Source organism: Leptodactylus fuscus, chromosome 1 (assembly GCF_031893055.1).
Source record: "Leptodactylus fuscus isolate aLepFus1 chromosome 1, aLepFus1.hap2, whole genome shotgun sequence".
Classification (NCBI taxonomy): domain Eukaryota; kingdom Metazoa; phylum Chordata; class Amphibia; order Anura; family Leptodactylidae; genus Leptodactylus; species Leptodactylus fuscus.
The window spans coordinates 235814560-235841153 of record NC_134265.1 but is presented as its reverse complement, the minus strand read 5'-3'; the positions used below and the strand labels follow the sequence as shown (position 1 = coordinate 235841153).

At 42.0% G+C, this 26594-nt stretch overlaps 1 protein-coding gene across 1 annotated transcript; it reads left to right on the top strand.

Moving 5' to 3' along the window:
• Positions 1-1263: 1263 nt before the first annotated feature.
• On the top strand, positions 1264-26082 carry FAM47E (family with sequence similarity 47 member E). The gene is made up of 8 exons (XM_075284564.1): positions 1264-1428; positions 6783-7155; positions 7440-7612; positions 7791-7950; positions 16459-16659; positions 18010-18168; positions 21126-21203; positions 25885-26082. The coding sequence occupies exons 1-8, from the start codon at positions 1376-1378 to the stop codon at positions 26026-26028; spliced, it is 1341 nt and encodes a 446-aa protein (XP_075140665.1). The 5' UTR covers positions 1264-1375; the 3' UTR covers positions 26029-26082.
• Positions 26083-26594: the final 512 nt, after the last annotated feature.

Sequence of the window (26594 nt, the reverse complement as noted above, 5' to 3'; positions counted from 1 at the left end):
AAGAGTTTGTGCTTGCAATCATTTTCTGGATGAAAACGAGGATTATCTGACAGAATTGTAGGGGTGCCAATACTTTTGGCCAACACTGTACAAGACACATACTTTAACCCTTAAGTACTATCATGGTGTCTATCATAATGATATGTGTATGGTAGTGGTGTATGATAGTACTTAAGTGTGAAACAAATGTACACATATACATATTACATTTTACCAAAAAAAGAAAAAATATATACTCACATTGGTGAAGCAGAAAGTGGAATATCGCAGCAGATTTGTCTCTGTCCTCACACTATACGATCTAAGCGATGACTCACTGCTGGGAGGGGGAAAGTCCGGGCTGCACAGAAAGCTCTTCATAAGATTTCAGCGATAGCTACTGCAGCTGCTGCCCCCGATGTCCTCAGTCCTCCCGATGTATACTTTCCCTATATTAATAGGGAAAGTATTCCACTGGCAGGAGGCCTCTGTAAGTGTCAGGGCCCTGGGAAACTGCCGGCAACCAGCCATCTTTAATCATTACGGTCCTGGGGGCCTACTACAGCCTGGGGCTCCGAGCTTACTGATCTGGCCCCTGCCACTATCAGTGCTCAGTTTGTCAATGCAAATGCATTGGTTCAGGGGCCCGACCCGGCCACTGAAAATCCCGATCGGGCCCCTGACCAATGCTTCTGCATTCGGGAAATGAGAACTGATAGTCAAGGCTTGGGGTCCACCGGGGATTTCCTGATTCCCCGGTGGGCCAGTCCGACCCTGGTTATACTACCATGTCAATTACACTGTGTGCTCTGTTCTCCCCTCCCTTCCAAGACCAAATGAATCTTCAGAGGTTTGCCCATCCGTAGTGGCCCCTCACTAGTTATTGACGCTGACCTCTCTACTTCATTTGACCACCAGAGAAAGGTAAATTAATGACATATTTTTTCCAAATGTTTCTGGTCTAAACCTGTGGTGCGTTTTATAGACAAATGACATGTACTGGACATGCTCAGCTTGGACCTTCACCTGATATTGAATCCCGGGTTAGTGGACCTTTTCTACAAGTAGTTGAGTACTTCTGTTGTATACTGTACCGTGTTCAGTGTTTTTCTTCAAGTAATGTTTTCATAGACCACTAGATGGCGATCTCTACCCATTATTCAGTATGTAAACTGTAGGCAGAAGGCATGTGATACATCATCAATGCTCGCCATTGGTAGCTATGCAAGTCTTGCTGCCCTGGAAACCAACACAAACAAAATAGCTAGTGTGTATATCCCATAGTATCCTTTCATGTGTGTTGCTTCTGTTTTATCCATGTATCGGATGAGTCTAAATAGTTACATCCACAAATATATGTACTCATTGATGTGAGAAATATCTTCCCTCTGGAGCCATGTCTGTTGGGACAGGACTGGGCCGTGACTTGCCGCCTCCTCGTTATCCTTGGTGAGTACATATATTATTATACTTAATAGTCAGCAAAATAAATGGATAGGCATAATTCTCCATTAATAAAGTGGACATACCTATTTATCTCCTATCTATCCGGTGTATTTATTTATTTTACCCCAGATTCACAAACTTTTTCTAGGGTGAAAGTCTACTAACATTTACTAAACACTTAAACTAGCATCTTATGGCTTCGGCATACATAAACATTGCTTTCATTTCACTCCTCCTGGCTCCGGTTTTTCTGCGGATAGATAATAACTTAATACTTCTGGAATCAACCTTTATTCGAAAAGGTGTGTTATTGAAAAAGATTCTCTTTCGGCCTCCTTCATAGGCAACTTATACGTGTGAGCAGAACCTCCTGAACTCTACTGAAAGAGTAGACAGCAGTGTAGGTCATTGAAAATATATAGTACATGTATTGTACCATACAGTGTTTTAGATGAATACTGTTCATACTGGCATGTTTGCAGCAACTATTTCATGACCAGCTATGTAGATGGCACAGGAAAATAACTAGATCTCTATGGCAAGTGCAGTGATATGTGCAATTTTTTTTGCGATGTTTTTACAGATGGGTGACCCAAATATTCCAAGTTGTGTTTTTTTTTTTTTTTAATTTGTCTGGGATGAACAATGAATGAATTAACATTTCTCGGTATCACAGAAACATAGCTAACGCCTTTAGACACTGCCTCCCCTGCTGCCCTCTCCTATAGAGGTCTGCAATTTTCGCACACTCCCTGCCCCAACAATAAACCTGGTGGAGGTGTAGGCATACTCCTGTCTGACAATTGCTCCTGCTCCCCAATCCAACCGCTACCTGGCCTCACCCCCCTTTGAAGTGCACTGTGTCCGTATTTACTCACCGTCCAAATGGCCATCATATCGACCGCCAGGACCTACCACTACCTTCATCGACCATTTCACCACCTGGCTAATTCACTTCTTTTTCACAGACACCCCCACCATCATCATGGGTGATTTCAACATCCCCATTATCACAGACCACCCCCCCCCCCCCAGCTTCCAGTCCCTCACTGCCTCCTTTGCTCTCTCCCAATGGTCCTCCTCTGCCACCCACATAAAAGGGCACACGCTAGGCCTCATATTCACCCGCCTCTGTTCTATATTCAGCCTCTCTAACTCTGTCTATACTCTATGACCACAACCCACTGACATTCTCTGCCCTCTCCTCTGTAATAGACACCCCCAAACCCTATACCAACACGTCCCTGCAGGAACCTTAACCGCCTTGACATCTACACACTCTAAGGCTGCATTCACACAGAGTAACGCCAGGCGTCATTTGTGTGTAATTTGTGTGTCTTTTACGGCCGTCATAAAACGTTTAGGCTGCATTCACACAGAGTAACGCCAGGCGTCATTTGTGTGTAATTTGTGTGTCTTTTACGGCCGTCATAAAACGTTTACATAGAGTTCTATAGGAAAAGACGTCCGTAATTTACTGCCGTCATTTACGGCCGTCATTGTAATGACGGCCGTAAATGACGGCAGTAAATTACGGACGTCTTTTCCTATAGAACTCTATGTAAACGTTTTATGACGGCCGTAAAAAACACACAAATTACACACAAATGACGCCTGGCGTTACTCTGTGTGAATGCAGCCTTACATAGAGTTCTATAGGAAAAGACGTCCGTAATTTACTGCCGTCATTTACGGCCGTCATTACAATGACGGCCGTAAATGACGGCCGTAAATGACGGGCGTCTTTTCCTATAGAACTCTATGTAAACGTTTTATGACGGCCGTAAAAGACACACAAATTACACACAAATGACGCCTGGCGTTACTCTGTGTGAATGCAGCCTAAGACTCTCTCTTACCATTCACTGTCACATCTTCACTCCAGGACACAGATACCGCTGCTGCCTTCTATAATTCCACCGTTACTTCAGCCAAGCGATCAATAGGCAACCCTGGCATACTGACCTGACTAAAAAACAGAGGTTGCAGAGCGCCTCTGGAAGAAAAGTCACTCCCAGGAAGACTTCCTCAGTTATAAACAGACAATTCTTGCATTCAAGAACGCACTCACCTCTGCTAATCAGGTCTATTTCACCACATACAAAAAGTCGATTCACAAAACAGCCCAAATAGACAGCAAAATTGTTGAAGTCAAAAAACGCACTTACATACCCCGGTATGAAGTATCACTGGTGGATCATCAGGAGTAATGGAGTGCACAGGATGTCTTCCCCCGCTGGAAGAACGTGGTCCAATTTTTTATTTTTTTATTTACATCACCTACCTTCAAGCGTGTCTTCTCCCTTCTTTATCAGCAGAGTATCCCAGGGCGCGCTGTGTTTATTCCATTTGGTCAGGCGCTTGATTAAGTGAGCATGTGCGACTAATAGAATTACAGCATAGATATATACATGATACCTATGGGCAGGGGTGAACCTACCCCTTTCGCCACCCGAAGCGAACGACAGAAAGCCCCCCCCCCCGAGGAAGGGGCGTGATGGAGGGGGCGGGGCTTAGTGAAGGGGGTGGGGCTTAGCGCCATTTGCAGGCAGAGAGCAGGCACGGAGAAGACCTGCTCTCTGCCTGAGCGTGAGGGGAGGCCGCTGGAGCACCGCTGCTCCAGTGGCCTCCCCAATCCACTGCTCCGTGCTAAGCCAGTCCAGGACAGCTTGTCCTGGACTGGCTTAGGTAAGAAAAAATGCCGCCCTCCCTGGGGCCCTGGCATAGCGCCGCCTGAAGCGCTCGCTTCAGGTCGCCTCATGGGAGGTGCGGCGCTGCCTATGGGAAGGGAGCACTATAGTCATCTGTAGTGACGATTCTGAGAGCATGCACAAACATCATAGTGCCCATGTGTACGGCACCAAAGACGCCATCTATTTTAAGGGAATGTACCAACCACAGTTGCGCATGCTCATTTTTTCACTGCTATTTTTATTGTTACCATCTTCAGTGATGGAATCAGGGTAAGCAAATATGTTTGGGCACTAAGATTTAGACCCAGTGGCGTAACTAGGAAAGGCGGGGCCCCGTGGTGAACTTTTACCATGGCCCCCCCCCCCCCCCCGACGCTGAAGACCTCGACCAACTGACCCCTACCACCGCCGCCACCCCCCTGCGCATTTCTGCACACACTATATTGGCCCCCATATTGGCCCCTGCACACAGTATTGTGTCCCCATAGTGGCCCCTGCACACAGTATTATGTCCCATAGTGGCCCCTGCACACAGTATTATGCCCCATAGTGGCCTCAGTACACAGTATTATGTCCCTATAGTGGCCCCTGCACACAGCATTATGTCCCTATAGTGGCCCCTGCACACAGTATTATGTCCCTATAGTGGACACCCATGAACAATTATTATACTCTGGGGTCTTTTCAGACCCCAGAGTATAATAATCGGAGACCCAAGGGGGGATACAAACATAAAAAACTCTCTTACTTACCTTTCTCCCAACTCCCCTCCTCTCCGTCGGCCATTTTCCGGGACGTCATGTGACAGGGCCCTGCGTCGCGGGTCATATGACATCACGCAAGTAGGCCGAAGCCTGCGCAGAGCCTGGAGAGGTAAGTAACAGTGTTTTTTATGTTTCTTACCTCTCCGGGCCTCCGATCGTTATTATCGGGGGTCCGAAAAGACCCCCGAGTATAACAGTGCTTGTGGGGCCCGCGGTGTCACTTACCGATCCCGGCCCCTGCCAGGATCGGTAAGTATATGGGGCCCGTTACCGGCTGGAGTAATTCCAGCCGGTAACGGCCTATTAAAAAAAACAAAAAACGCAGCGGTAGCGGCTGTCACCGGACCTTTTAGTCACTCTGACACTTTGTTTCGATTCAAAGTATAATGTTATGATATGGCACCAACAATTTTCTGTGTTCTTATGCAATCTCTTTTTTCATTCTGTTACGAAACTTATTTATTGGAATATATGTATACGTATCTGTATATTAATATCAACCTAACGTAATGTGTTCAGAATTCTGGACATATCTACCGTACAATACCAAGAAGTTTGTTTATAATTCATGATGCTTTTCACATCTCTCTGTGTTAACCTGCCTTCTGCTCAGCTGTTTGCATATACTTACAATGATTGACAACTTTGTGATCACGAGAACGGAAGGGGTTGAGTCTCTTTTTTATGTTTTTATCTTATTTAAGGATACTTGTTTAGTATGTTTTCCATGCCATGAATAAGGAGGTTATCCTCCGAAACGCGTAGGCGCAAGGGCACAGACCCCCTCCTATCTAACATCATGTTGGCATACTTTTTTTATCGGCTGTATGATGGTACAGAATAAAAGTTAAGTTTTATACAAACAACAAGTGTGGAGCATACTGTGCTGGGAAACCTGAACTTTGTTTTTCCTATTTCACCACACTCATATCTGTTCTATCCCCCAATCCCAAACAGCCATTCACTACCTTGCGCTCCCTTCTCCGTCCTCCTGTACCCCTCTGACGACACTTATCTCAGCTAACGACTTTGCCTGCTATTTCAAAAGTAAAATTGACACCATCAGAGACAGTCTCACCCTACACCCCCGATATATGAATTCTTGTCATCATTCACTGCACAGTAAAAATCTTATAGTCTATATGTGCTGATGTCACACATAATATATAAGATGCTGTGCGACGCGCGTTTCACCATGGATGGCTTCGTCAGGGGACCAAGCTATCCATGGTGAAACGCGCGTCGGGCGTTTCGGTCTTTGGTAGGCATATTCATTATTATTTCTGCAATATATTGTGTTCAAAGTCTTTCATTTCTTAATTTTTGTGTCATGCCTCACTTGTAATGTCCTTTCAGCCTTGCACTCACTTCATTATTTAGCTACCATGCTTTCACTTGTGTATATAGCTACATGTGTGTATTCCCTTATGCACCTACACTGAGTTCTATCTCTACTAAGGGGTATTGCTACTATATTTTTTGTGCATATACTTTTCAGCTAGCTGACACATTATTATAATATTATTGTTTTATACACCTTGTTACACTTTTGCATGTTTATATTTTACTGTTTATTGTTGCCTGCCACTCACCGGATTTTGTGGTGTGTTGGTCCTCCTATATTTAGCCAGTATTTTTGATATTTATATGAACTACAATTTTGATGTTTTTTTTATATTTGATTACTAATAAATACAATATTTTTATGGTGATCCTGTTTTATGAATTTAAACATCTTCAATATGAATGGACAATGTAGAAAAATAAAATGAAAATATAAATGTATAGTGTGCAAACGTTTGACTGTGTGGTGTAAATAATATACCTTACCAAATAAATGTCCTGTAGAACCTATGTTTGTTGCCTATGGTTATAAATGAGCACTCTGTTTGTATTGTAGGTATAAAGAGAGACTACATAAAAAATTTCTCAAAGAATCCAACCATAAAATGAACCTTTCTGGTGCTCTCAATACTCAACAATGGAAATTCTTACCAAAAGGACTTGATGATTTTCGAGATGGCTTTCCCTCCTCTATCGCTGCTCCTCATATCCCTGCCACTAAAGGCCATCTTCATATCCTGCAAAATGTGACTCATAACCCAGAACCTACTCGAAAAGACAAAAAGAGGTTTACCAAAGAGCAGGTTTATATTTCTAAACTTCTTCCACAGCAGCAGGCACACAGAGAATACATTGCGGGGATAGAATATGGTCTTGCTCAACACCCACTTGCTCTTTACCCTCACCTGGAAGAAGGAGTACCACCTGACGTAAGAGATATAGTCTACAATCCATTTAATATGACTGTATAACTTTAGTATGACTATATAACATGATTCAAGTATGAAGAATGTGTGTTACACTATAACTAGTTCACCTTTATGCTTTTATTGCATAATTTGGATAATTGTCTTGATAAATTCAATATCATTTGAAAATATTCTGCTTATTTCTAGTAGCACTTTTATTTTGCACATTCACCCCTTTAACACCATTTTATCAATTTTAGCTTGAACTTCGGATTTAACTGTGCATTTATTATTTATTTGTGAAGCTGTTTGAGGAAATTGTAGGCATTTTGGACCCTGAGATGAGATTAAGGAGTGCTTCAGGATCCTATGAAGGTATTCTAGAAGACCAGGAGGAAGAGAAATCCCTTACACCTGCAGAGCAGCAGGATCTACAAAGTGTGAAATCACGCGAAGCAAGTACAAGGCTATCATCAATGTAGGTGAAGCTGCGCTTCTTGATTTTCTAGCTCTAGACACCATGATATTTAGACCAAATGTAAACTCTCTTTTATAATGCAAAAACTGAAATCTAACAGCAGAAAAGTTTTCTTTTTTTTTCGGGGGTGGGGGGTGTTTATCAGTTATTAATCTTAAACATAATCTTATTTTTGCAGGAGTGAGCAGTCTAGGCTCAAAAATCCATATAAATGGCTTTCCAACCAAGAACCTGTTCCTGAAGAGAAGAAGTCTACGACAATGCAGTCTTTTACTCCTGCACTCGATGAAAATGTCAAGCAAGTTACTAAAGAGTTTTGTGATTGGGTGACTTCTTTGGTAAGTTCATACATGCAATGAAATGCAATCTAGTAAGAATAAGAATGCATACATAGGAAAAAAAATATATGTAGATTGCTGATTTTACTAATTCACCATACAGCAATGCAGTAAATGTTTGAGTCTGTGGAAAGCCATAGAGGGGCATCACACCACAGAAGTCCTTCAAGTGGATGTGCCAAAAACCTAACCCAAATCAGGTGTTTTTTGCTGTGGCGCACCTTTGTGTATTTCTGTGAGTCCTTGCAGCTTTTAGCATTTGCATTGTTGAAAGTCATTGGTTGGACCTGTAGTAATAAATACCATGCAGCTGGTTTCATTGCAGCAATGAATCTTGTGACCGTGGCTCAAGCCACTGTTCTCAAACTGAGATGCTGGGTGTTTATACTGTAACCCTAACCTAACTCAAAAGGTCTATTCAATTACTGAACTAAATACTTCTATCTGGACAGCACAGTGGTTACCACTGCAGCCTTGCAGAGCTGGAGTCCTGGCTTCGAATCCAACCAAGGACAACATCTGCAAGAGTTTGTATGTTCTCCCCGTGTTTGCGTGGGTTTCCTCCGGGTACTCTGGTTCCCTCACACACGCCAAAGACATACTGATAGGGAATGTAGATTGTGAGCCTTATATGTGACAGTGACTGACACTGTCTGTAAATCGCTGCAAAATATGATGGCGCTATATAAGTAAGCTAAATAAATTATAAATCTTGCATATGTATGCTAGTAAATACAACAAATTACAGCCATATAGATCATTTTGTGCTCTGCATAGGCATGATTGAAATAGATATAGTAGTTGTCAATGGTGCCCAGTAAACACTGAACCTGCTCCACCAGCCTACCTTCTAAGTTGGTGCAGTGCTGAGCGGGCCTGCATGGTATCTGATGGTGGTAGTATTTGCTCTTGGGTTACATAGTTACATAGTAGATGAGGTTGGATAAAGACATGAGTCCATCAAGTCCAACCTATAACCCTACAATCCCTACAGTGTTGATCCAGGGGAAGGCAAAAAACCCCATGAGGCTCATGCCAATTGCCCTATTTCAGGGGAAAAAATTCCTTCCCGACTCCAAATCTGGCAGTCAGTATAAAACCCTGGATCAACGTGTCCTTAAAATCTAGAGACCATAACCCATTATATTTTTCTCTTCAAGAAAGGCATCCAGGCCCACTTTGAACTTGTTCAGTGAATCCACCATTACCACTTCCTGGGGCAGAGAGTTCCAGAGCCTCGTTGTTCTTACTGTGAAGAATCCCCTTCTATGTTTCTGGTGAAACCTTCTCTCCTCCAGACGTAGAGGATGTCCTCTTGTCACTGTCACTGGCCTAGGAGTAAAAATATCCTTAGAAAGTTCTTTGTATTGTCCCTTCATGTATTTGTACATTGTTATTAGATCTCCCCGTAGACGTCTTTTCTCTAAACTGAATAACCCCAAGTTTGTTAATCTATCGTTGTACTCCAGTCCACCCATTCCCCTAATCATTTTGGTTGCCCGTCTTTGCACTTTTTCAAGTTCACTTATGTCTTTCTTGTATATCGGGGCCCAAAATTGCGCACAATATTCTAAGTGTGGCCGTACCAGAGATTTGTATAGAGGCATAACTATGTCCTTGTCATGAGAATCTAGACCTCTTTTGATGCATCCCATAACTTTATTTGCCTTGGCAGCAGCTGCCTGACACTGGTCATTAAAGGTAAGCTTGCTGTCCACCAAAATCCCTAAGTCTTTTTCCTTGACAGTCTTACCCAGTAATTTACTATTTAGTACATAGTCATACATTTTATTACGTCGCCCAAAGTGCATTACTTTACATTTGTCAACATTAAACTTCATTTGCCAAGTCTCCGCCCATGCTTCCAGTTTCCTTAGATCCCCTTGTAATATTCTACTATCCTCCTCATTATTGATTACCCTACAAAGTTTAGTATCATCTGCAAATATAGACACCCTGCTTTGTAAACCCTCTACCAGGTCATCAATAAAGATATTAAACAAGAGAGGACCTAATACTGACCCTTGTGGCACCCCACTGGTGACTGTGGCCCAGTCTGAATATTTACCATTAACAAGTACCCTCTGTTTCCTATCAGTGAGCCAGTTGCTAACCCAAATGCATATGTTTTCCCCCAGTCCCAACATTCTCATTTTGCATACCAACCGTTTATGTGGAACAGTATCAAAAGCCTTTGAAAAGTCCAGGTACACCACATCTACTGCATTACCCATGTCCAGTCTTGAACTTACCTCCTCATAGAAGCTGATCAGATTAGTCTGACAGGACCGATTCCTCATAAACCCATACTGATTTGGTGTTATAAGATTATTTACATTGAGATACTCCAGGATAGCATCTCTTAGAAAGCCCTCAAATATCTTTCCCACCACAGAAGTTAAACTTTACTGGCCTATAGTTTCCAGGTTCCCTTTTATACCCCTTTTTGAAAATTGGCACCACATTTGCTATTCGCCAATCCTGTGGAACAGACCCAGTCATTACTGAATCCTTAAATATTAGATACAAGGGTCTATCTATGACCATGCTTAATTCCCTCAGAACTCGGGGGTGTATACCATCTGGACCGGGCGATTTTTCTATTTTAGTGTTTTGCAGGCGGCGCTGTACTTCTTCCTGGGTTAGGCAGGTGACATTTAATTGAGAGTTTACATTACCCCTAATCATGTTGTTGGCCAATGGATTTTCTTGTGTAAACACTGTAGAGAAGAAGGCATTTAATACTTGTGCTTTTTCCTCATCCTCCTCCACCATTACACCCAGATTATTTTTGAGAGTGCCCACATTGTCAGTTTTTATTCTCTTATTATTTATGTAATTGAAGAATAATTTTGGATTACTTTTACTTTCCTTGGCAATTTTTCTCTCAGCCTCAATCTTCGCCTCCTTTATTTGTTTTTTTGCACGATTTATTTTTCTCCTTATAGTTTTTTAATGCTGTGTCGCTACTTTCTTGTTTTAGTACTTTAAATGCTTCCTTTTTATCCCTCATTGCATTCTGTACTGTTTTAGTTAGCCATATTGGTTTTCTATGATTATTTAGTATATTTTTGAAGATGTCCCATTTAGTTTGTGTTCCCGCCACGTTGAGGACATTGTCCCAGTTTATGCTGCTAAGCTCCTCTCTCAGCTGGTTAAAATTTGCCTTCCTGAAGTTTCGTGTTTTTGTACCCCCTCTAATGAACGTCTTCTTAATGTGTACAAGAAAACTTATTATGTTATGGTCACTATTACCCAGCTGTCCCCCAACCTCCACTTTTGATAATGTGTCAGGTTCATTTGTTAAAATTAGGTCTAAAAGTGCCTCGCCTCTTGTTGGGTCCTGCACTAGTTGCGATAGGTAATTGTCTTTTATTACTGACAAGAACCTGTTCCCTTTGTTGGATCTGCAGGTTTCTGCCTCCCAGTTGATATCAGGGTAGTTGAAATCCCCCATAATAATGACTTTATTATGCTTTGCGGCCTCATCTATTTGTTTTACTAGTATATTTTCAGCTTCTTCCGTTATATTTGGAGATTTATAACAAACCCCTATCAGTATTTTATTATTATTTGTTCCTCCTGTAATCTCCACCCATAAGGACTCCACATAATCATTTTCCTCCCAGATGTCCTCACGCAGGACTGGCTTAAGGCCAGTTTTTACGTATAAGCAAATCCCTCCCCCTTTCTTATTTGTATGCTCCTTTATAAACATACTGTACCCTTGTATATTTATAGCCCAGTCATAGCTAGAGTCCAGCCATGTCTCACTTACCCCCACCATGTCATAATTGTCTTCCAACATCATCACTTCTAGTTCCTCCATCTTGTTAGTAAGACTTCGGGCATTTGTATACATACATTTCATAGATTTATCTTCCCTACTCTTCCACTGCCTACTGACTGCTCTAACCCGACCCCCTGCTCCACCCCCAGTTACAGTATCTAGCCCTCTTTCCATTTCTACACTATCTTGCCCTCTACATCTGTTACCCTCCCCCCAGTACCTAGTTTAAACACGCCTCCAACCGTCTAGCCATCTTCTCCCCCAGCACAGCTGCACCCTCCCCATTGAGATGCAGCCCGTCCCTAGCATAGAACCTGTAGCCCACAGCAAAGTCGGCCCAGTTCTCCAGGTACCCAAACCCCTCCTTCCTACACCAACTCTTGAGCCACTTGTTTACCTCCCTAATCTCCCGCTCCCGGTGCTTCCAATTGGTAGATATCCTCAGCATCACTGAGTCAGGTGATGGTGGTCAGTGGTTAGTGCCCTTGAGGTTAAGTGGAGGAATGTTGCAGCTGAACAACAGGTGGAAATTTACTGAATCATATCAGCAGCAACAGGTTTATCTTCCAGATAACTGCAGTAGTGCAATGGGAGTTCCACTATAGGAAGCGGTATACGCCAGGTAACTATGAGTATCAAGATCTCTAAGTCCAGTGCCAAATATCTTCAACTTCTATATATAACTATACTGTCACCTTTCCCAGCATATGGTGGTTAAATGAATACGTTCCAAGGGTACACTGTCTACCTACTAGATGCAAGGTCCAATCTGTGAGGCTCTTTGGAACCTCAACTTTTCCTTTCTCTGGCACTTCTCTCAGTCTCCTCTCTGTCAGCATCAATTCTTCTGTTTCAGGGCTGTAGCTGCACTGAAGGTTGGCAATAGCTCTCAATAGCAGGGACCTTCACACACATCTCTACTCTAGTGGTAGGAAAAGACTGCTATGAGCTGACTAAGTCTCCTCGCCTTACACCAGTCATGGACCATGGCTCAAAAGGACGGTTGTACCTACATTACCAGTGAAACAACCCTAAGATAGGGGATTGTATATGGAAGCATGGAAAATATATACATACAGTGGCACATTATGTATCCAAACAGGCAAAATACAAAGCAACATGTTTGTCAGCAGCCCCTGGGACACTGCAGAGACAATAGTCAAAAACTGCCAATAATGTTATATTTTTTACAAACTCCAATTTAGCTATGAAATATAAACATATGTCATACATAAAGAAATACACCTACGCATCAAAATAGTGTTTTATCTGCAGTATAACAGTATAAGTACCGGCCGCAGTAATTAGATCCTCACTGTCAGTAATGAGGGATTGGTTGTAAATACATTACCACAGTGTGAAGCTGATGTAGCAGAGCTGGATTTGAGTCAGTTTGTAATACATACAGAGGTAATGGACTCCTTATCTCAGCCCTTATCAGCCAAATTCAATTAAAGCGGCTGATAAGTGGAAGAGCACAAGATAAAACAGCTCAGAAATACCCGGAGCACTCACCTCCCCCCTCCCCTATCTGAGAGCAGGAGCTCCATTACTTGTCTGTGGCAGAGACAGAAACAGCTCAGAGCTGCTCCCAGCACTCAGTCAAGGAGATAAGATTAGCACCAGGACCGTGGTTATGGAAACACAATTTAAACAATGAAGTGAATAAATTAAGATGGCGGCCAAACAAAGCAGTTTTGCTGAAGCAGTGTATTTAGGAAGAGTCTTAAATCTACATAAACTAGTAGTATAGATAGGATCCTTGTGGTGGGACAATCCCTTTAAGCTTTTAGCAAAATTTGTTACCCAATACATTATTTTATATCTCTGGCTCCATTTGCCAGATACAGCTGATTGTGCCTCTTCTGTGTTTGTAGCTCATTGCCTAGGTTACTGACCACTTCTGCTATCTAGTAACAGTGGATGGGCTGGTGACATTGTTCCCTGTTCCCGGGCCCTCTACAGCCAAGCCCCTAACCCCACATAATCACATATACATATACTTTACCACTTTGCCGCTCACCTTAACGATACTCCAGGAGGCGCTCTTTAACGCTCCGGAGCAGCCATGTTTGCCGACCCCCACCACTCTGACAATCCGCGACACCGCCCACCCATGTCAATACCCCTAGGCGGTCTAATAAATGCAAAAAAAAAGTTTAAAAAAGTAAAAAAAATATAAAAAAACTAAATAAAAAGGATAAAAAATTCAAATCACCTCCCTTTCCCTAGAACACATATAAAAGTAGTTAAAAACTGTGAAACACATACATGTTAGGTATCCGCGCGTCCTAAATCGCCCGCTCTACAAAGTTATACAAATGTTTTTCCTGTTCGGTAAACACCGTAGCGGGAAAAATGGTCAAAAGTGCCAAACCACCATTTTTTAACTGTTTTGATTCTGCTAAAAATTTGAATAAAAAGTGATCAAAGCAATAACATTTCCCGAAAATGGTAGAACTACAAAGTACACCCGTTCCCTCAAAAAAAGACGCCCTATACATCCCCGTACACGCATGTATAAAAAAGTTACGGCTGTCGGAATATGGCGACTTTTCAAAAAATAATTTTTTAACACAGTTTCGGATTTTTTTAAGGGGTCAAAATGTAAATAAAACCATATAAATTTGGTATCCCCGGAATCGTAACAAAACACAGAATACAGGGGACAGGTCATTTTGGTTGCACAGTGAACGCCGTAAAACCAAAGCCCGTAAGAAAGTCGCAGAAATGCATTTTTTCTTCAAATCCACCCCATTCTGAATTTTTTCCCTGCTTCCCAGTACATTACATAGAATAAATAATGGTGGCATCATGAAGAAAAATTTGTCCCAGGAAAAATTAAGACCTCATATGGCTCTGGGAGCGGAGAAATAAAAAAAGTTATGGGGTTTAGAAGGAGGGGAGTCAAAAAACGAAAATCAAAAAATGCCATCGGCGGGAAAAGGGTAAATACTTCTGTCCCAAAGTCACTATGTAAAGTTTCTCACAACACCGTATATATAGCAGCTCAAATACAAATTAACTTCAACACAAAAGTCTTACGTATTCTCTGAATTACAGAAAAAACAAGATACAAAATTACATTTCATATCCCATACCATATACACACTACGAAAACCTTACCCACGCCTGTATATACCCACTTCTACAATCACCGCAGACGAAGTCGCGGGTACCAGCTAGTACTAATATATAGCAGTGACAGGCCTGGGAGCCTCATTAGGCTCCCGGCTGTCACCCGAACAGGTCGGCTCCTGCGATATCGCCGCGCAGGAGCCGGCCTGCAACTTTACAGGTACCCACCGGCCTCGGGGGAGAAGAGGCCACCGATACAGACTGCAGACCCGGCATCCGCTGTACTAGAGAGGCGGATGCCGGTGAGGGATAGACGCCGGGGCCTGAGACATCGCTGCGCTCCTCTGCCCTGCATGAAGCCAGCGGCGGGGGGACGGAGGAGCGGAATAGCATCGCCCCTGCCACTGCTGGCTTCATGCAGGGCAGAGGAGCGCAGCGATGTCGCAGGCCCCGGCACCTGTAATGGCGTCTATCACTTGCCGGCTTCCGCCTCTCTATTACAGCGGATGCCAGGCGCCACATTCGGCCTATAAGACGCACCCTTCTTTTCCCCCCAAATTTGGGGGAAAAAAAGTGCGTCTTATAGTCCGAAAAATACAGTACATACCCAGAGACATGTTTATAAATCAAGGGTGTAAGGACTGGAGTGCACACAGGGGGAGATTAGCGCAAAAGCCCCGATGCACGTTTTGTCAGACAGAAAATGGCTTCATCTGGGATTTTGTGATATTTTGAGGAACTTGTTTGGTTGTTGTTTAGTGCTTGATTATAGTCTCTGTATGTAAATCTTGGTGGTTAGTCTTAGAGCATGCTGCTGTCCATCATACAGGCTAATCCTCTCTACAAACTTGCTATTGAGATTAGTAAGTGGAGAGAGGAGAGCAAGTGAAATCCTGAGACCCCATGCATACAAACCAGTTTGGGTGGATAACAATTGTTTGCATATGCACATCAGTTAAAGGGATCATATCATTCAATCACGAGAAAATACTGTGTAAGCGTCCATTTTTCTTGTGGCCGCGGGTATGCGCAGTCGGATTTGCCCTAGGCTTAGAAGTTAGAAGACAGCGCCAGAAGAAGATGGAGGCGGCGCTGGAGAGTTCTCTGGCAGCATTGGGGATGCCCCCAGTGCTGCGATAGAACTCATGTACATACCGACAAAAAACGGAATATCAAGCGAACGGCGTCGCGGAGAAGACAATGAAAAGTAGGAGAAGAATAGCCTTTCTTAAGGCTATTCTGATGTGTTAATGAGAAAAAAATGTGATTGAATGATAGGATCCCTTTAAAATTATATATATTATATTAAAATATAGAAACAAAACCTTTCATACATATACAGGTATCATCATTTAAGCCCCTAATAGTACATTTTGAGTATAAAGAGCTTGTTAGTCTTCACTTTTAGTTGCTCATTTACTTTTTATTATTTTGCTTTTGCTATTGCTTTCTTTATGCAGGTAGCTGTGTGTTAGGGAAGGAACCTGTTCTACAACCTTGCAATTTTATAGATTATGCTCTTAGCAGAAGGAAGTAACTGTATGCCACTTAAAATGTGGAGAAAGCTGTGCCAACCTTAATGACTATGTCAGTTTATTCTATGCATTTATATATGTTATGAGTGTTTGCATTCTCTGCAGGGAGGAGAGCCATGCAACGTCAATGAATCCACCATATTCAGTTTATTTGCCAGTGGTTATGAGACAAAGCCTGCTCTAAGTGTCCCAATCCACGTAGTAGAGCTCAACAACATACCAGCAGAACTGAGAATGTCTGTGGGAGTCTCGCCCCAACAAGGCACAGTAAAGACTTCAGTCTTAAAGAACACACAAAAATCTATGGTAAATCCTATGACTTGTTCTGTTTGTATATTTTGAAAATTCTAAAATGTATATGAGCCCTTTAAATAATAAATAAATCAACATGCTGCCATTTGCATCTCCTTCAATCCCCTGTTCAGTGTTCCTTGATGCTCCCCTTTGTCCTTTATGCTGCATGCTTCTCGCTTTTTCTTCTGTTCCTCTATGCTACCTACCTCCTCCGTTATGGCTTTTCCCTCAGTTGTCTATGTATGGTGCTTTTTCTGTGCTGTCCATTTCTTCCTCATTTGTGTTTGACCCCTGTCTTATTCCATATGGTCTGTATACACCTCTGTCTACTCTCTTCCTTCCCTGTGCTCTATACTCATTTCTATGGTCTTTCATGGTCGCTGAATCATCCACTATTCATCGAGCTCCTTCTGCTTGCTTGATCCTTTATTATGCCCAACTTCTCATCTGTTCACTTTGCTTTCTGCTCTCTCCATTAGTTCTTCATATCTCGGTTCATCTGTTCACTCTTTCTGCAACCCCCTTTGGTACTTCATGTCCCTTCCTTCCTCTTTTCTCTGATCCTCTACAGATTTACTATAAGTGGCCGAAAGCTTTGATGAACTCCTTAATGTAATTTATGACTATTATTTTATACTGCCTTGTCACATTAAGGGAGTTATATCAAGATTTACTAATATATTCTGGTTATTGTGACCTATTAATTATCTTAAAAAATTAAGATGGAATGGAACTGCATCCTATTAGAGATGGGCGAATCTCCTAATATTTGTTTTGTTTCAAGATTCTTGGTTCAATGGTTTGTTTCAGGTCAAATAAGTTTGGATAGAACCGGAAGTGAAATTATTATAGTTTAATAGTTAAAGGCCAAGGGGAGGTGTAAAAAAATAAAAACTTTTTTTTAAAGTCACCTTTCCTCATCTCTTTTGGGTCTCTTTGCAACATCTGGCATTCTCTTTCAGTCTCCTCAGTGATATCACACGCCCAAAGTCACTGCTGATACCTGCGATTGCGCTCCGATGGTAACATGGGCACACCGAGCACCATGAAACTCAGAATGCTTATGTGATTTCTGTGGCCGGACACAGTGAGGGAGCCTAAAAAAAAGTAAGGGAAAGGGAATCTAAAAGTTTTTTATGTTTTTCACCTCCCCTGGGACTCCACCTAATATGCTTTGGGGTCTGCAAAGACCCCAGAATATAATAATTTACTGCAATACATTTTGCGATGGCCATCTTAGTTCATCCGAGATAAATTTCTAGTTGTTAGGTTTCATTAAATTTGAGATTTTCAGGTCAAACCTGTATCTGGATGAATTGGTTTGCCCATCTCTACATCTTATGTATGATTTCCTCCTTACAGGAGTTCACATATTGTCCAAGTTGGGTAAAAACTAGACATGGAGCTTGGTACCTTGATCCTCAAACATGGAAAAGGCAGAGAGTCAACGAGCCATTGAAAGATCCAGCCATAGACACTAAAGAAAATGGTGCACTTCCAACAGAAAGGCTAAGCCAAAAGGTATCTTTCACATAATTCAACATTTTCTATGTCTCAAATAATGTCTTGTTTCTCATGGACTGTAATACAGCAGGGGCCCATGAAATACGAGCTGTGTATTTACCAGTGTGGACCATGGATAACCACATCAATGTTCTTAATCGGCATCGTGCTTCAGTGACACATTGTAGCATATTACATTCTGTACGAGGAATAATTTACAGGCTGAAAACTTTTATATTTTATAAAATCACCAAACAAAACACCTTCAGTTACAATTATGACAAAATTTTCATTGGGCATTTTATATAATTTTTTTTTTAACACATGCAGATATAACAGGACTAAATTTATCATATAACCCACCTAACAGTCACATTCAAATTGAAAAAAAAAAATGAAATTTTCACTTTTTTATTGCAGATTTTGACCCTTAACACCTTAAGCTTTAAACCAGTAACTTTTTAATCTTCATTGCATTCCATCTTTCATAACTTTTTACATTTTATTTCAATCTAGCTTTATGAACCTTGTACTTTGTGGGTACATAAGATTTTTTTTTTTTTTTTTTAAATGTAGATTGTGAGCCCCACATAGAGCTCACAATGTACATTTTTCCCTATCAGTATGTCTTTTTGGAATATGGGATGGAAATCCATGCAAACACGGGGAGAACACGGGGAGAACAGTACATAAGATTTTTGATCAGTTTTTCTTACGTTTTGGTTTTGAGAGCGGAGATGAAAACATCAATTCTGGCATCTGAATTTTAATGTTTGTGGCGTTTATCATGTAGAATAAATAACATACTAATTTTAATTTAGGGGTTGTTATGGATGTGGTGATACCAATTTCGTTTTTGATTTTTATTCATTAACAAGAGGGAAAAATGTATGTACAACGACTTATGTGCAGCGGTCATATAAAGGGTTAAATGGCAAGTATCCTTCTGACTGATGATTGGGGGATTATATCATGAACGAAAGTCCAAGGAAACCCTGTTCCCCCAACTATTTAATTTATTTGCTTACTTATATAGCACCATCATATTCCGCAGCTCTTTACAGACACTGTCAGTCACTGTCCCATATAGGGCTCACAATCTACATTCCCTATCAGTATGTGTTTGGCGTGTGGGAGGAAACTGAAATACCCGGAGGAAACCCACGCAAACACGGGGGGAACTTACAAACTCCTTGCAGATGTTATCTTTGGCAGGATGTGGACCCATGCCTCCCCCTGCACTGTCAGATGTTCATGTTCCTACTCACCGATTAAAGACAAAGTTGGAGTATATGCACCCATGATATCTCTAAATATTTGAAGGTTACAGACATGACAAGATTCTTGGCTTTAAAACAAGACCAAAATACAGTGTCTTTGAATGTACTGTTTTCAGGGGGACAGTAAAGCACTTAGCCCCAAGTCCTACTCATCCAAAACTTTATTGGGGTTAAGTCTCTTTTTTGGGCACAGTAAAGATAAGCAAGGAGATGGGGTGGAGCATAGGAGTCAACATCTGGCGCTTCTGCCCTGTAATGGTATGGTGCTGCTGCCTTGGTGCAGATCTCATGTAATCTAATGGCATCTTATCTTGTGCACTTGGTTTCATCTCAGCTCCTGCCTATGGTCTGCTGTGATTAGTGTTCTGGATGTCTGTACCAAGACTGGGCAGAACCTGATGTCTACTTGTCACAACAACTTGTTTCTCTCGCAAATAATGTGCTTTATTTGTAGTTCTTCCTTTACACTGTCACATGGCAATGTTACAACAGCAAATACCAAAAACACTGCACCTATCTCATCACAACTAGGATGCATATGCATACTTGGTGGAGCAGAGAGAGACGCAAGACTGAGCGTGTCTATCTACTGTATGTTGGCACATTTACTGAAGAAGACACAGCAAAGACTGGTGGCATTATTCTAACATAATAACTGTAGTATCTAGGGACAAAAGCTTCTCAGAAACAAGTGTATATCCAAAACATGTTTACAATTATTGACTGGATTTAATACACTGGATTTAACACAATATGTTGCATGGGACAACCGTTGCAGATAAGATAAACATAGATAAAGATATTTTTGCTATCGCATAAATAATTTATGCTATAAGGCTTTGAAAGAATTTTCCACCCTCAATGATTTTTCATACTGAAGACCCATGCACTTTAATATAAGCAGAGCTGCTTATGTCTCTTATGGATGCAGTGCAGTAGGTTCTGGTGACTGGAGGCAGCTAGATCCGTTGATCTGGGTAGGGTCCCACTGATCAGATACTGATTGTCTATCCTGTGGATAGGTCATCAGCATGAAAAAGCCCTGGGGGATCTCAAATCCTTTATGCCAATTTATATTTTGCTAGTTTGCATTATCAATGCCATGTTAAAGAGGACCTTTCATGTTTTCGGGCACATGCGGTTTTATATACTGTTAGAAATCTGTGAATTCAGCGCACTGACGGCTTTCCCGTTATGCGCCCCGGGTGAAGAGCTATCAGTGCCGTTACCAATAGCTCTTCACTGTCAGAATGACATTCCTGACAGTCTAGCTGGGAACGGCCCTCCTGACAGTACTATGTGTAGCTCTATATTGTGATGGGGCGTTTCTTACCACCCAGCCATGACGCTATGGACAAGTACTGTCAGAAGGGGGGCGTTCCTCACTGCTAGGCATCATCACTGGACAGTAAGGAGCGCCCCCTCATACTATAGTGCTACACACAGTACTGTCAGGAGGGGCGTTCCCAGCTAGACTGCCAGGAACACCCTTCTGACAGTGAAGAGCTATCAGTAACACCTCCGATAGCTCTTCCCCCGGGGCACATAATGGCAAAGTTGACAGTGCGCTGAATTCAGCGCACTGTCGGCTTTCTAGCAGTATATAAAACCACACTTTTCCCCCCAAGGACATGAAAGGTCCTCTTTAATGCTTTCTTTTTAATGAAAGAAAATGTGCTTAATATGTCATTATAGGATGAAGACCTTCTGCAGCTTCATGGAACCATTGCCTTTAAAGATTTTATTGAGAAAAAGGGCTATAGAAAGCCAGAGGTGAGTGCTGCCAGTCAAATTTGATCATTGTAATTTATTACTATTCATAATAAGTGAAAATATGATAATCTTTGGGTGATTATATTGAACCACCCACTGTAAAATGAATTTAAAGGGGGTTCCCAGATATATTTGAATAAAGTTTAATCACTGTATATGTGAAATGTTAAAAAAATTTCTAATATCCTTTGCTGGTATTTTATTAAGACTGGCATTTCATATGGCACCTTTTAATAATGGTTGTGCATTTTGGGCCATTACATGCACATCATCTGTGAGCCGATGGACATTCTAGTAATATTTTATTTTGTATTTGTACCAGTTTATATCTTTATGATTCAAATTCTAAAAATGTAAACTTGTTTTATAGCAGGAAACTAATGTAAAAGCCATAATTACTGTCACACTTTGTTTCAATTCCTTACCATTTTCTATAAATGACTTTTCTGTCCGTGAATAACACTCTTGTTTATATTAAGAGAGAGCAAACTGGAAATAGCCCCTCCTCTGATAAAGGAGATGAGAATTCCTCTGAAGAGTGTCCGCACTTATCAGTAGAAGATTCTTTTATTGATAGCCAAACACACAGCGTGTTTCGGGGTGGTCCCCTTTATCAAGTGTATATATAGCATATTATTGCCATATATTTGATAAAGGAGACCGCCCCAAAATGCGTTGTAGGTTTAGATATCAATAAAAGGATCTTCTACTGGTAAGTACGGACACCATTATTTTTCCAGGGTATTCTCATCTCCTTCATCTTCTGTAGCATTATTACTGTCTGAAATGTTGACGCCCTGAGGTCCTGCCGCTGTTTAACCCCATGTTTATGCCTTTATAAGTACTTGTGGCTTGGCACACCTAGACCACATATTTCTGCGAGTGCAATCTCTTTGCCTTTCTCTGGATCAAGCTTTTCCAACATCATAATTTCTTTTTTTTTTCTTTTGTATGGTTTTACACTATATGCCACTTGGCGTTCTGTTTTATCCACGTTTAGAGTACCTGCTCTGAGCTAAGAAGTGGATACAGCTACCTAGGCAGTGCAATGAGCAGGCTAATTCTTAGTAGCAAACTGTCAGAATTTTGCATAGCATCTGATGTTTTGGCTTAGAAAGCATTGTCTACACTGGATAAAGCAGGGCAGATTTATTATTCATAACAACCAATCACAGCACAGCTTTAATTTTGTATTCTGAAAAATTCAATCTGCATTGTGATTGGTTAGTTTTGGGAAACAAACACAGCTTTGCTTTTAGACCATTTTAACACATCTGCTGCAATGGTTTCACTTCTTACCAATCAGTTGCTGCAGTAACTAAGCACTAGGGATAGGTCATCTATAGTAAGGCCCTGGAAAACCCCTCTAAGGTTACAATAATTGCAGCGGGTTAGACGCAGCTGGTTTATACCCATGACTGTATATCAGTTATTGCTGTGGATTTTAACCATACCTTTCTACCTTTGCAGAACGGTACACATATGTTATTGGGTTCTAGTCAGTGGCGTAACTACCGGGGTAGCAGGGGTAGCGGCTGCCACAAGGCCCGGGACATTAGGGGCCCGGCGACAGCTGCTACCGCTGTGTTTTTTTCTTTTCTTAATAGGCCGTTACCAGCTGGAGTAACTCCAGCCAGTAACGGGCCCTATTTACTTACCATGGGCTACGGGCCCCACAAACATTTTTCAGACCCCTGAGTATAATGATCGGAGGTCCAGGGGAAGTAAGGTAACATAAAAAACCGTGTTACTTACCTCTTCGGGCAGGTTCGGGCCTACTTCTGTGACTCTCCCTGATGTCACATGACCGGGGCCTGCATCCCAGGTCATGCGACGTCCAGGACGTCATTGAAGATGGCACCACCGAGAACTGCAGCAGAGCCGGGATGGGTAAGTAACATTGTTTTTTATGTTGGTACCCCCCTTCGGTCTTCGATTATTATACTCTGGCATCTGAAAAGACCCCAGAGTATAATAATTGTTCATGGGTGTCCACAGTGGGGCATAATAGTGTGTGTAGGGGCCACTATGGGACAAAATACTGTGTGCAGGCCTGCCAAGGGCAAAAAACCATCTGCAAGAATTTTGTATGTTCTCCCCATGATAGGGAAAAAATGTACATTGTGAGCTCTATGTGGGGCTCACAATCTACATAAAAATAATAATAATAATACTGTGTGTAGGGGCCACCATGGGTCATAATAATGTGTACAGGGGCCACTATGGGTCATAATAGAGAGCACAGAAATGCAGGGGGGGGATTTGGTCAGTCTTTGGTGGGCGCCGGTTGGGGGGGGGGAGTTGTGGTCTTCGGCGAGTGGGGAGGGGAGGCCCGTTCCTAGCTAAGCCAATGATTCTAGTTGAACAATGTTAAGATGCTAGTAAGGAGCATTCTAAAAAAAACACTGTTCACAATCCAAGTGAGGAATATACAATAAGTAGTGAGGCGGTTTTTCCACATTCAGGTTTTTGCATATAGTTTTTGAAGTAAAAAACCGACATGGATCATAAAGTTAGAGAAAATATAAATGACTGGTGCTACACCTTCAGCTTTTTTCATTCCACCCTTGGTTTTAGCTTCCTAAACTGCATGCAAAAACTCATACTCTATGCTCATTATACTCTTGGGTCTGAGATGTCGCTACACCAGGGGTAGGCAATCTTTTTCGTTCGGTGTGCCAATTTAAATGAAATATTAAAAGATGAGGTCCTCGGTCAATAATTGTAAGGCTGAGGACCACCATACTACACAAACCATACCACAGTAGTGCTGCCACCAGATGCTTCTGGATGCTACTGCTATTTCCTGGGACGCATCTGTACTATTCCATTAGAAGCAATGACAGTACATGTGCAGCCTCCAATTAGTGGTAAATGTATGTGTCCTGGAGCACTGTATGGCAGAATATTCGATGCGCTTAACCCCTTGGTGTTCGGCTGCTTACACGGAAACCTATGGCGGGTAGGTATTCGATCGAATACTACTTGCTCATCTTTAGTGGAGACACACTATGTATCTGGAAGCAGATAATTTTTTAGGCCACTTCGATGTAAAACTGCGTTTACATTATGCGTTTTGCAGAAGAAAAATATGACTCTTTTTTTATGCAAAAACACACATTTATACAGAATAATGCCCCATAGTGGCCCCTGAACTCGGTATTATGCCCCATAGCGGCCCCTGCACACAGTATTATGTCTCATAGCGGCCCCTGAACACAGTATTATGTCCAATAGCTGCCCCTCCATACAGTATAATATTCTAACTTTAAAGAGGACCTTTCATCAGATTGGGCACAGGCAGTTGCATATACTGTTGGAAATCTGACAGTGCGCTGAATTCAGCGCACTGTCGCTTTCCCGATCTGTGCCCCGGGTAAAGCACTATCGGTCCTGGTACCGTAGCGCTTTACAGTCAGAAGGGCGTTTCTAACAGTTAGCCAGGGACGCCCTTCTGCCCAGCAGTGCCTATATCGCTGTACTGAACGCCCCCCTTTCCTCCTGATAATACTCGTCTATGGACGAGCTGTGTCAGCAGAGGGAGGGGGCGTTCCTCCCCGCTCCACAGTACAGCGCTATAGGCGCTGCTGGGCAGAAGGGCGTCCCTGGCTAACTGTCAGAAACGCCCTTCCAGGACCGATAGCGCTTTACCCAGGGCACAGATCAGGAAAGCCGACAGTGTGCTGAATTCAGCGCACTGTCAGCTTTCCAGCAGTATATAGAACTGCCTGTGCCCAATCTGATGAAAGGTCCTTTTTAACAAAATTCCAATTTGTACCACTCACTAGCTATTATTATACTCTATATTATTATACTCTGGGGTGAATAACATTATTTTTTTTTATGTTTGTTCCTTCACTCTATATTTTATTATACTCTGGAGTCTGAAGAGACCCAACAGTATAATAATGGCAGTTTTGTTTCAGCGAGGACTCAGGTTGCTCGTGCCAGGAAAATAAGCATTGCGTGTCACTCTTGGCACGCATGCTGGGGGTTGCCGACCCCTACCCTAGACTTCTGGTCGTGCCTCAATAATATTCATCAAAATAAATCTTGTGAGATTTGCCCGTCTCTATTTTGGACCCACTCTTGATATTGGTTTACATATACTATTACAAAATACTAAGCAGAATATAGGTGCATGAATATATCCTATGACTTTCACATAGCCAAGTTTACACTGGAAAACTGGGTCCATGTATGAGCAGGATTTACTGACTTAGAACGGGGTCCCACAGGCTGGAAACGCCACGATTTGCTTGCGGAGGAAAACTCTGTGAACTTTCTGTTTAAAGCGTTGTGGGAAGAACCGCGATGCGTTCACGCCGCGCCTGTTCCTGCCGCGCTTTAGCGCGGCATTTCTGACCCGTGGGGCCTTAGCCTAAGCATTCATTCAGACAGTCAGATTGGGTGCAGTTAAAGGGGCTGTCCAAGATTCCAGCACCTCCGCCAATTAAATGATATCTGCACAGTGTATGGAGCTGGAGGCATAAATGGGAGCTGAGCATGTAGCTATAAAATAAATGTTTATCAGCAGATTGTGTACAAGATAGAAGGTAAAATCGTTTTTATTACAGAACTGTAGTTGTTTGCAGCATTTCAGCCTCCACTATCTTTCATTTTTTTCTGATTTATCCCATAAGCTTTCATTTTATAAACAATAGTTATGTTTCTATTTCAGTTTCTCAACAAACTGTTCTGTAAGAAGGATGGCATCACCTCAGACTGCGCAATTGTAACGGAATCCAGAGCAGCTTCGTCTGCAAGAAATACTTGGTACCGTTCCAGTTCAGCCTCCACCCATGAAGATAGTGTAATAAACTGACTAGCTGTACAGCAAACATTAAAAATTTGAGTGTTCAGTTATATGGAAATGTTGGGAAGGATAATACATATAAAAAAAAAACCTCATAGCTAACCATTGAACTAAAAAAAGGTTTCTCTGTGTGGTCTGTTTTTGATGCGTTTTTTTAATATCCAAAACCAGGAGTGAATCTTAAAAGAGATAGTAAAAAGAACTTTAAAATACATTTTCAATACATTGCATTGAGAACTGTAATGTATATACAAGGCTTTTGGTCGAATTAACACAACTGGGTTTCAGCTGTAAAACTCCTGCAGTATAGTTATCTGAGCTGATAGGAGTCCCTGTGCAACATACTGTCCCATGCTATAATGAAAGAACAAAAGGACGGCGCTCTCAGGTCCAAAGGAATTTATTCAAAAAGAAGATTGCAAACTTCTTTTTGAATAAATTCCTTTGGACCTGAGAGCGCCGTCCTTTTGTTCTTTCATTGGTGCATCCTCCTGGTTTTTGACCAGTGTTATAGAGACGTGCTGCCACTCTCACTCTGACGAAGCCTAATATTGCTGAAAACGGAGTTGTGAACG